Source organism: Nicotiana sylvestris, chromosome 5 (genome assembly GCF_000393655.2).
Source record: "Nicotiana sylvestris chromosome 5, ASM39365v2, whole genome shotgun sequence".
NCBI lineage: Eukaryota > Viridiplantae > Streptophyta > Magnoliopsida > Solanales > Solanaceae > Nicotiana > Nicotiana sylvestris.
In genome coordinates this window covers 179220065-179232104 of record NC_091061.1, presented here as the reverse complement: position 1 = coordinate 179232104, position 12040 = coordinate 179220065, and the positions used below count along the sequence as shown (strand labels likewise).

Here is a 12040-nt window from a genome sequence, read left to right as displayed (position 1 = left end):
CTAGCCAGTTTTCGGACTGATCATTGAAAAATAGCCAGCATTTGCAAAGTTATTGAAAAATAGCCACTATTTTGCCGCAACACGGAAAGTTCCAGCATAATATACTGGAGACTGGTGCACATGTGTATGAACTTCCAACATATCGTGCTGGAACTCCAACACACGAAAATTTCCAGCATAATATACTGGAAATTGGAACACCTGTTAATAAGCTTCTAACATATTATGCTGGACCAGTATATTATGCTGGAACTCCATGCTGAAATATTTTTCGAATTTTGAACAATGTTTTCGTTCAGATTTATCTTTACATAAAAAGTTGCTAAATTTCAATTATTTTTAAAACGGTAGCTATTTTTCAATTACCACTTATAAATCTCGCTATTTTTGAATTTCACCCAAAACAAATGTCAGAGTAGGCCCATTGGCCCACAAGTCTGTTGATCTGCAAAACTGGGCCAAACACCTAATTAGTGGACTATTCTTTCTTGCTTTGACACTGGATCGGCAATGATATAGGCCCGGCCCAGATGATTGCCTTCAGAGAAATTTATTTTTTCCAAATTTTTTACCAAAAAAAAAAAAAAAAAAACAAGAGTTTCAATTTTGGTGTCGAAGAAAATGGTGTACTATTTATGAATTTATACCTGCTATGTTCAACTTGTTGGGTAGTTAAGTTTCTATAGGTACTAGGTAATTTCTTGTTTGCTCTCAAAATCTCTAATTTGAAGATTCGAACTAGTATTTATTTCTTTTTTATTCGAAAATTTGTGTCATATGCTCATATTGCTTAAATTGTTTTGATTATATCTTTGTGATTGCAATTTGTATCCCATTTATAGATGTGATTATCCTCTCCAAGTTCATTTTTTTTCTCACTTGAACAGTTCGGCAGTTGTACTTCTGCTCCAAGTTTAAGTTACCAGTAGGATGAACCGTAAAATTTTGGAGTTGTTGTATGTTTATTCGTGTTTGAGCGAAGAACATGTACACTAATTATATGCTAAACTTTTTACCATGCTTGAATATATACAAAGATTGTGACAGTGGACTCTGTCTTCTTGAACCGAGGGTCTATTGGAAACAACCTTATGCATACATACTACCTCCCCAGACCCCAATTGTGTGATTTTACTGGGTTGTTGTTGTTGTTGTTGTAGTGTGACAGTAGACGACTGCAATAAGAATAGGCTGGAAAAATATTTTTAAGCAGTGAAAGTGCATTCTTTTATGGTGATTTCCTATTTCCTATCAAGTTAATGATTAGGTTAGAATGTAAGTTGTATCTACGGAGAGCTATGTTGCTCGGACTCTCCGAAAATGTCGATGGCGCGTGCCGGATCCTCCAAGAGTAGTGCATTTTTGGAGGATCCGACACGGGTGCGGCAGCTGTTTTGTAGAGTCCGCGCAATATAGATGGAAAGTGTAAAGAATTTTTATGCGCTCAACTTGAGAATAGTCTGAGCTGTTTCAGCGGATCGCTTACCATCTTTTCTACCACTGCATGGCTGGATTTGACACTATTAAACTCCTTAGATTATAAGTTCAGTTAAAACTTTTACCGCTAACTCAGAGAGATGAAACAGAAGTCGTTCTAATTTTGATCTTAGTTGAAAATTTTTCCACTCCTGAGCTGAGGGTCTATTGGAAACAACCCCTTTATTTCCAGAAGGTAGGAGTAAGGTCTGCCTACACATTACCTTCCCCGGACCTCCCTATGTGGGATTATATTGGGTATGTTGTTGTGTTGAAAATTATTTCCACATATATACAGCAGAGCATCTAGATATTGGCTAAGATCAAGGGCTGAGCTCCCTAATGTTTTCGCAACAAAATCATAGTGCAGATTGCAGACAAGCGGCATAGTCAAAGGCTTATTACTTCTCTTTCTTCTTACTTCGCTTGGTTTTGTCCATCCTATATGCTTTTGGTTATTTCTGTATGGTTGTTTAGGACAACAAAGGGAAGACATTAACACTCCTATTGTTGATCGCAGCCAGTGGTTGCTTTAGCCCACTGATATGCATTTAGCCGCCATGGATTTAGTATCCAAACTGCTAATAGATGCTTCAATTTGGATACACGACATCATCAATCATAAGTGTATTGGCTATCTTCAGCGACTCATTCATGTGTGAACTGCATTTAGCAACAGAAATTTCACCCATGCTTATACATTTGGTATTTCACTAGCACAACATAAAGAATCATGAAAGTAATAGCTTTCTACAATGGCTCCTCTGTATCATACATGGGTTCACTAAAGCTATCTGAATAATCAGATGTACCATTAATTCCTTTCAAGCTTCACAAAATACATACATGAGAGATAAAAGGAAGACATGTTCTTTGTTAAGAACTCGTTCAATATTGAGGCATAGTTGATTGATTGATTTGATATATCCGGTCTGTTTAAAAAGAAGTGTTCGAGGGGAAGGAGGGAAGACTTTGAATTGATAGGAATGAGTTTCTGATACTTCTATGATTAATATAGTTTTTCGTAAAAATACCTTCCTTGGTATGCTTTTTGAGCCTACTTGTTTTTGATCAATTCTAAAGACGAGGTACAAATGAGCTCACTATGGATCTTGGATTGTCATCGCTTTTCTCTGATGATGAATATCTTCTATTTTGCTCATCTTAAGCAAAATATGCTGGTTAAACACAATCTATGTGTTGCATCAATCCCGTTTGACAATATTCGGGTAGGGGTAAGTTCTGCTTACATTCTACCCTCCCCAGATCCCACTAGTGGGATTACGTTGGGTTGTTGTTGTTGCTTAGCTGGCTTAAACTAATAGGAAAGCCTGCCCATGGTGGTTCTGATTGGATTTTCTGTTGTCTACAACTGCCATGTCTCATAAGCTTTATTTTGATCCGAAATCATTAACCGCAAAGAATTATATGCATGTCTATTTTGTTTAATGCTTTAACTTTTGCATGTTAAGATTCTTATAATTCTTGAAGTTTAAAGTTTTTGTTGCTGAGATTTTGTATCCTTATAATAAAGCGCAGTATAATGCAATATCAGTTCTTAAATCATGAATACCTTTTATCTTTTTTGTTCTATTTGCACAGGAAGTTCTTTGTTGGATATCGTCAAGCTCGTTTTCTGGAACTTGTAAGTAGAAACTAGTTTCAGCAGACATTTCTATTCGAAATGACTGTCAGAGCACATCATTCCATTCTGATCATACTAAAAAGAGTTTTCTCATATATTTCATTTACACAAAAGAGCTGTGTTTTTAAATTTCATCATCGAAAAGAGAGTCCATTATAAGGTTTGCAGATAAAATATATGTACAAACACTTTTAGTAAATATCCATTTTCAGTTTTCACATGCTAATTCCTTCTGGAATTTCTACATATCAGCTTTAATTGAAGCAACACGTGCCAAGTTTAGATACAAGGATATACTAATTTTTGCCTGCTAGTACGATAATTCCTTAGATTTGTCGTTTGCAGATTATGAAATAAGTAATATATGTTGTCTGTTGCAGAGTCGGTGCAGGTATTGATAATTCTGAAGAATGGATTCTGAGCTGTTACTACATACTGGCGGATGTCACTGTAAAAGAGTTAGATGGCGAGTCTATGCACCATCTAGCGTTGTGGCCTGGGATTGTAACTGCTCTGACTGTTCCATGAGAAGAAACACACACTTCATAGTTCCCTCAGAGCGATTTGAACTTCTTGGCGACTCCAAGGAGTTCATTACAACTTATACATTTGGGACTCATACAGCTAAGCACACCTTCTGCAAAGTTTGTGGCATAACGTCTTTCTACATTCCACGATCGAATCCAGATGGAATAGCTGTTACGTTAAGGTGTGTTGATCCTGGTACCTTAACTCATGTTGAGATCAAATGTTTCGATGGACAAAATTGGGAAGGCTCGTACAAGCAAACTGGCATCGCATCTTGCTCAAAGGCAACAGATGAAGATTCAAAGTGATATCAACTTTTGGTTTCAAAGTCCATGATGTCAACTTCTTGGAGCTTGCTGTTGCAGGACCTTTAGTGTCTTGATGAGATCATGCACACAATTTATATAAGATCATTCTCTACCTGTTTTTTCACAATTTTGTATGGTTATAACTTGAATTCATCCTTGAAAATGATGATAAAATTATATTGATGTTTAACCAAATCTTGATACAGCAGAGTGATTCATTTGTGTTACACTTTGTGTATGTTGTGAATTCAATCGTGATATTAGAATATGAATTGAAGTAATATATACTGACAATGTAAAAGTTTTTTTACATTATCAGTGCAGTTTATCCTATTATAGCAGATAACTTGTTATTTCTATGATCACCAATAGTAATGTTTATCGTAGAGATATAATTATAAATAATCATATAAATATTTTTAACACGATTAGTGCATAGAACTTAAAGTCTTGCGCTTCTAAGTAGCTGTAAACCTCTGCATTAAGAGTTGCTAATTAGTAGCCCTTCATCCGAAAACATTGGTTATAGATATTGCTATAAAGCCATTTGAAATAACAAGATTTAGAAACTACATACAAGGTGAAATTTTTCTTGAATATTTTGTTTTGGCCAATATTTCTCGGTTATAAGCTTATGACCATTCTCAAATTATTTGCTGAAATAAACCTATACCATCATAGAATTATTAAAGCTCATTTATAGAAAGGCCTCTTTTAGTAGAAGTAACTTTGGTAAAAAATTGCTTATTTGATCAAGCCTCTTACTCTTTATAGTTTTGAAAGCAAAAGTGGTCAAATTGTCAAGGTTTTCAGTTCAATCAACAACCACAACAACCCAATATAATCCCACTTAGTAGGGTCTGATAAGGGTAGTGTGTACGCAGACTTTACTCCTACCCTGGGGTAGAGAGGTTGTTTCCAAATAGGCCCCCGACATCTTTCCCTTTAAGAATTTCCCACCTTGCTCTTGGGGAGACTCGAACTCACAACCTCTTGGTCTGGGTTTTCAGTTCAATCATGATGTCAAATTGACTCATTAACTCCTGACTCTATTGTTTTTCGTTTACATTTTTTTTAGAAGAACTACATCCCCTCCCCCAAAAAATTTGAATCCCAAAATACAGTGTTGTTATTTAAGAAAAAAATTTAAGATTTAATACTTGTAATAGCTTATAGTAGAATTTATTAATAACTTAATGGTGCATATGATGTTGTATTTAGTAACTCAACTTTTTTTTGTTTGCCCTGGCGATGGATGTACTGACATGCCACATTCAAGGGGAGGTGCCATGGTGCATACTATTTGCAGATGATATTGTATTGATTGACGAGATGCGAGGCGGTGTGAACACGCACTTAGAGGTATGGAGGCAGACCCTGGAGTCTAAAGGTTTCAAGTTGAGCAGGACCAAGAAAGAATACTTGGAGTGTAAGTTTAGTGGTGAGACTCAAGGGGGAAGGGGAGGTGAGGCTCGACTCGCATGTCATCCCTAGGAGAGGAAGTTTTAAGTACTTTGGGTTTAATATTCAGGGGATGAGGAGGTTGATGAAGATGTCACACATCGTATTGGGGTGGGATGAAGGAAATGGAGACTCACTTCCGGTGTTTTGTGTGACAGGAAGGTGCCATCGAAGCTTAAAGGTAAGTTCTACAGAGTGGTGATCAGACCAACGATGTTGTATGGGGCTGAGTGTTGGCCAGTCAAGATTGCTCATGTCCAGAAGATAAAGGTAGCAGAGATGAATGTGCGGGCACACCAGGTTAGATAGGATTAGAAATGAGGTTATTCGTGACAAGGTGGATGTGGCCTTATTGAGGACAAGATGCGAGAAAGCGCGGCTTAGGTGGTTTGGTCATGTGAGGAGGAGGAGCACAGGCGCCTCGGTGAGGAGGTGTGAGAGATTGACATTAGAGGACTTACGGATAGTGGCGGAGCCACATGTACTCAAGGGTGTTAACCGACATCCCTTCGTCGCAAATTTATACTGTGTAGCTAGGTAATATTTTAAAAATATGTATATATGCTACATATTGATACCCTTTGGCTTCTTTGTGAGTTTATTTCTTTATATTTTGACCCTGCTTAATGAAAACCTGGCTTCGCCACTGCTTACAGATAGGTGGAGGTAGGCCAAAGAAGAGGTGGAGAGATGTGATTAGGCAAGACATGGCGCAACTTCAGCTGACCGATGACATGACCCTTGATAGGAAGGTATGAAGATCGAGGATTAGGGTAGTAGACTAGGTAGTCTCAGGGGCGGATGTAGCTCTATAACACCGGATTGAATTGAACCCATAACTTTCGACACAGAGCACAAATTTATATATAAAAAATACTAAAAATATAATAAATTATAGATATAAACCCATAACTTTAGGATATAATGGGTTCAATACTAAGAACCTTAAAAGTTGAACCCATAGAATTTAAATTCTGGGTCCGCCTCCGGGTAGTCTAGAGTGTTTATAACAGTAGTATTGACGCGCAGTCTCGCTTTCTATTGGTAGTAGGTTTTTATGACTAACCGTTGTTTTCTTTTATTGTTGATCACCTTATTATCTTGTTGTTTTTATTCGGCTTCTATATGGCTTTTTGGTGTTGTCCCTTCTTGTCTATATTTTTATTAATGTGGTGCTTATGCTTTCCTTAGCGGATGGTCTATTAGAAGTAACCTCTCTATCCTCACAAGATAGGGGTAAGACTTGTGTACACATTACCCTTCATAGACCCCACGATATGGGATAATATTGGGTATATTATTGTTGTTGTTAATGATGTATAAATTATGATACTTTACAATTTCAGCAATAAGTTGCAAACTCCTTACTCGCAACAAAATATCAGCATTTTATTTTATTTTCGTCGTGAATAAAATATTATCTTTCAAAATTAAATGGAAAATTTTGTTCATGATTGAGAAAAAAATTCTCCCGAATTTTAGTTCCTTAGCATATTTTCTCCACTAGAAATATAAAAGTTAATAACATACTTCTCATTATTTACTTTTATTATTATCACTACTATTATATCATCGCCATAACAACAATCTTAAATAAGTTATGGTCCGCCGTAAGCATCCTATTTGCTCAATTAAACTCAACTCAAAAATACGTCAAATATATTTATTAAACAACAACAGCAACAACGATAATAATAACAACAACAACAATAATAATAATAATAATAATAATAATAATAATAATAATAAAAAAGTACCCGTACCCGCAGCTATACTATTTCCCGAATAACCGCCTGCGAGAAGAAAATTTTTCTTTTTCGTTTTTGTCCACTGTATCCAACCTCCATAGGGTTTTTGGTGTGGACAAACTTCACCACTCTTTTCCCTCCAATCCAGCTTCTCTTTTCAATCCTTCCGTCTTCCTCGAGGTATGCTTCTATTGCTAATTCAATAACTCCCTAACTCTTGTAATTTTTAGCTTCTCTATAAATTTAACTTTTTGCTCTATGCATATTACATTCTTAAAGCAATAATCTTTTAACTCCTAATGGCAAGAGGACCAGCAAGAAATCTCCTTTATCTATATTTAAACAATAATAACAGTTCAAAGTTTAGATTTTTCTCAGTTTCCAGTAGATTCCTACATACCCATTTCACAGAACCGAAAAAAATCCAAGATTTTCACATTTGTGGACACCCTTTACCAACCCCACCTCGATTTTCACCTTTATGGTTTAATCAATGGAAAAGGTTTGATCTTTTTAATTTTTATGGACACCCTTTTTCCACAGTGGTGGAAAATGAAGATAATGAATCAGAACTTTGTAATTTGGATGTTGAAGAGAATGAGTGTGAAAATGGAACGTTAGGGTCTGAGAAAAGATTGAATTTTGTTCAAATAGCTAGTCGTGATCCGGTCGAAATATATAAGGAGCTTAGGGATGCTTCCAAGGGGGAAAAGCAAGCGCGAGCCGATTGGGATGTTTTGATTGAGATTTTTAGATGTTTTGCTAAGTCCGGATGGGCTTCAAATCAGGCTCTAGCTGTGTATATTGGGGCTGCATTCTTTCCTACAGCAGCGCATAAGTTTCGTAACTTTTTCTTTAAGAAGTGTAAGGTTGATATTGCGAAGTACTTAGTGTCGCTTGGTCCGTGCATTGAGGCTGAGAAGTTTCTATTTCCGATCTTCGTGGAGTTTTGCTTAGAAGAGTTTCCTGATGAGATAAAGAATTTCAGGAAAATGGTTGAGTCGGCAGATTTGACAAAACCTCATACTTGGTTTCCATTTGCCAGGGCGATGAAACGCAAGATCATATATCATTGTGGTCCCACAAATAGTGGTAAAACATATAACGCATTGCAAAGGTTCATGGAAGCGAAGAAGGGAATTTATTGTAGTCCTCTAAGATTGTTGGCTATGGAGGTTTTCGATAAGGTGAATGGATTAGGAGTATATTGTAGTCTTCTTACAGGGCAGGAGAAGAAGCATGTCCCATTTTCTAATCACGTTGCTTGCACGGTTGAGATGGTTTCAACTGATGAGATGTATGATGTAGCAGTTATTGATGAAATCCAAATGATGGCGGACTCGCATAGAGGTTATGCATGGACAAGGGCTCTACTAGGGTTAAAGGCTGACGAGATACATGTTTGTGGAGATCCAAGTGTACTGGATATTGTTCGCAAAATCTGTTCTGAAACTGGGGATGAGTTGGTAGAACAACATTATGAGAGGTTTAAGCCATTGGTGGTTGAAGCCAAGACTCTTTTAGGTGATCTGAAAAACGTGAGGTCAGGGGATTGTGTTGTTGCTTTTTCAAGGAGAGAAATATTTGAGGTAAAATTGGCGATTGAGAAGCATACTAATCACCGTTGTTGTGTAATATATGGTGCCTTACCACCAGAAACTCGAAGACAGCAAGCTACCTTATTTAACGATCCGAACAATGAGTTTGATGTCTTGGTTGCCAGCGATGCAGTCGGAATGGGTTTAAACCTGAACATTCGAAGAATCATCTTCAACACCCTGTCAAAGTACAATGGTGACAAGATTGTTCCTGTTCCCTCGTCACAGGTGAAGCAGATTGCCGGAAGAGCTGGTCGGAGGGGAAGTCGCTATCCTGAAGGACTAACCACCACTTTACAGCTGGAAGATTTGGACTATTTAATCGAGTGTCTGAAGAAGCCATTTGACGAAGTTCACAAAGTTGGTCTCTTTCCTTTCTATGAGCAGGTTGAGTTATTTGCGGGGCAAATTCCAAATTCTACATTCTCCGAGCTGCTTGATAGGTTTGGTGAAAATTGCCGTTTGGACGGTTCTTATTTCTTGTGCCAGTATAACCACATAAAAAAGATAGCTAATATGCTGGAGAAAGTTCAAGGATTATCTCTTGAAGATCGTTTCAATTTTTGCTTTGCTCCTGTTAACATTAGAGACCCAAAAGCAATGTACCATCTTCTGAAGTTTGCGTCATCGTATGCACAAGAGCTGCCTGTTAATATAGCAATGGGCATGCCAAAATGTTCTGCTCGTAATGATTCGGAGCTCCTGGATCTTGAGACTAGGCACCAAGTGTTGTCCATGTATATGTGGTTATCTAATCACTTTGAGAACGACAAATTTCCATATTTCAAAAAGGCTGAGGCAATGGCAACAGGGATTGCTGAGTTACTAGGTGAATCACTAGCAAATGCTCGGTGGAAACCAGAGTCAAGGAATTCCGGGAAACAAAAAGGCCAGGAGAAGGATGGTGGTAATGAAAGGCCAAGGTCAGTTGTTAAGTTCCATTGAATTCTTTTTGGTCCGCAATTGGTTATTTCTTTCTCGAACTTTATTTGAGCAATTTAAATAATATACGCAAAATGACATCTAAATTATGCCGGATGAGTCGAACTCATGCCCCTCTCATGAATTGGTAAAGGCAATTATTACCTTCTATTATTTTTCGTATTTTGTTATGATCACCTAATTATCACTTAACGAGATACTTCCAAAATCATTGCAATTGTGGAGGTGATATGATTGGCCATTCAAGCTATTTCATCTTTACTCTTCATTCTCCACTGAAGTATTAAAATTTGTAGCTTTAATATCTGATTCTGTAACCTGGGCATAGAAATGAATTGGTCATTTTAATCCGTTTTCCTTGAGAATTGAGATTCCTCTGGCGAAAAGCAATGACTAATACGACTGATTCTAGAGGTAAAATCACCGAGTACATTTTACTGCACAATAATATTAGGTTTCTTATATTCTCAAAAAAAATATTAGGATTCTTATTACTTGTACTCGATACCATGCTTGCAAAGACCAACACAGTTTATTCCTGCTAGGACCCGCTTCTTCTTCTAACCAGCATGAGAGAGGAAAAAACTGCGGGGCCACAGGAATCGGTATCTTACTTGGCGCTAACGGAATCTTATTTGCATTAGAAGTATATTGCATGAAGAGATGATAGGTTGAGGAGGTGCATTAATGTCTTTGCTTAATCTTTGATCATTTCCAAAATTTACTCCTCATATACAAGTCATTAACAGAAAGGCCTCTAGAGGTTTATGCCAATGTTTTGCTACTCAAACAGTTTACAGTTAAAGTTATGTTTGTTGCATCCTTTGTTTATCATATTACCTTATGCTACTATGTCTTGTCTTTGTTTTTTTTCCTGTGTTGTTACTGTTAGTCACTTCTTGTTTAGTGTTTCTTTAGCTTAGGGTCTATCAAAAACAACCTCTCTACCTTCAGGTAAGGTCTGCTACTACCCTCCCCAGACCCCACTTGTGGGATTACACTGGGTTTGTTGTTGTTTTGTTTATGCTACTATGTCAGAACTATACACATTTTACCTGCGAGAGCCAATCCTAAGACGTCAGGAATTTGCTTACTCATTTGATTCCATTTTCAGGAGAAGACAGGAAACATCTTTGTCTCACCAGCAGCAGCTGGAGAAGGTTGCAGCATAATAGTGCTAGTTTGGCGGTTCTTGTACTATAGACTTGTACGGGCATCCGGCAAAGCAGATAGTCTTGTACAGCTCCCAGATATAGCAGACTAGATTTAGAATATGACAGGCAAGAAGACGCAAGCTTCGTCCAGATGTTATCGCATTTAGGTCCCTGCGAGGATGCATTGTTATTTTTTTTAAAGTAAATTCACATGTTTAGTCATAATGCATCATGTTCATTAAAGGAATGAACGATTCGGAACAGAGGGTCTCTGCCCCGTTTGTTGGCTACAGTTGTACTGAAATGACTTGTTCAATCATTGACTACTGGAGTGAAGCTAATGGAGATTTAATGACTTAAAGAGTATGTGATCCGAATACATAGAAGCTGCGTCAAAATCTAGCAACATCAGAATTGAGGTAAGGTGGAGGATTCTGATGCTTAGTACGTTTATTTGTTAGGCGAGCTTTACTTTCTCATTGCCACTGATGACTATTGGATGAAAGTCTCATATGTAGTTATCTCAAAAGTCTCATATGTAGTTGTTCTGTGTATAACATGCATGTTTATTGTTCTTTGTTCTGAGGGAATTCTCTGAACATTTCTGGCTCTGTGATAAAGAATAATGGCTACAAGTTTAGTCTTTTCCTGTGGAATTGTCTTTGCTTTTACCTATTTTGGAATTTGATGTGTGTGAATTAGGAGGTTTTCTGGCACGTAACATTGCAAACGCTTACACATAATTGATGTGGCTAGGAAGGTAAATACTTACTCGCATCTGATATTTACCCCTAAAATTTATCAATTACCAATGGTTAAATGATTTGAGATGACAATATTTTTCAATAAACCATGGGAAAGTGATAGAAGTTCCATCTGTTAATAATCCATATCATGCACCTATTGGTTTAACGTAAACATTGCAGGTAAATTTTTATGGTCTAGGAGGTTATTTGAAGCAAAAGTGATAGAAGTTCATGTGTTATATCTACTAGTTTTATGTGAGCATTAGGTGCGAATAAGTTTTATCGGTTAGGACACTATTACGAGTCAATCTCAAACAAGTTGAACTTTATCATATTGAAAATAAGTTTAAGAATAAATAAGTTAAAGAATGAGCTTAACAACCGCAATTATGATTTATGAAAGACAAACTACTAACTGGATAATATAGTGTAGC

At 37.1% G+C, this 12040-nt stretch overlaps 2 protein-coding genes across 5 annotated transcripts; both read left to right on the top strand.

Moving 5' to 3' along the window:
* Positions 1-598: 598 nt before the first annotated feature.
* LOC104211222 (uncharacterized) lies at positions 599-4184 on the top strand. 4 transcript variants are annotated; one of them, XM_009760243.2, is made up of 3 exons: positions 599-693; positions 3079-3121; positions 3502-4184. In XM_009760243.2, the coding sequence occupies exon 3, from the start codon at positions 3532-3534 to the stop codon at positions 3955-3957; it is 426 nt and encodes a 141-aa protein (XP_009758545.1). In that variant the 5' UTR covers positions 599-693; positions 3079-3121; positions 3502-3531; the 3' UTR covers positions 3958-4184. The 4 variants fall into 4 exon arrangements, with proteins under 4 accessions (XP_009758545.1, XP_009758546.1, XP_070001814.1 ...); XM_009760244.2 differs by having other exon boundaries at positions 657-686; XM_070145713.1 differs by lacking the exon at positions 599-693 and adding an exon at positions 728-1872.
* Positions 4185-7213: 3029 nt separating this feature from the next.
* On the top strand, positions 7214-11516 carry LOC104211221 (DExH-box ATP-dependent RNA helicase DExH18, mitochondrial). Its single transcript, XM_009760241.2, has 2 exons — positions 7214-9687; positions 10821-11516. The coding sequence occupies exons 1-2, from the start codon at positions 7466-7468 to the stop codon at positions 10876-10878; spliced, it is 2280 nt and encodes a 759-aa protein (XP_009758543.1). The 5' UTR covers positions 7214-7465; the 3' UTR covers positions 10879-11516.
* Positions 11517-12040: the final 524 nt, after the last annotated feature.

What these genes read in the sequence shown, in the direction of transcription:
- LOC104211222 (XM_009760243.2), top strand. Translation starts at nt 3,532, where the DNA reads ATGGATTCTGAGCTGTTACTACATACTGGCGGATGTCACTGTAAAAGA.
- LOC104211221 (XM_009760241.2), top strand. Translation starts at nt 7,466, where the DNA reads ATGGCAAGAGGACCAGCAAGAAATCTCCTTTATCTATATTTAAACAAT. An exon ending in GGTGGTAATGAAAGGCCAAG is followed by an intron (nt 9,688 to 10,820) that starts GTCAGTTGTTAA and finishes TTCCATTTTCAG; the next exon opens with GAGAAGACAGGAAACATCTT.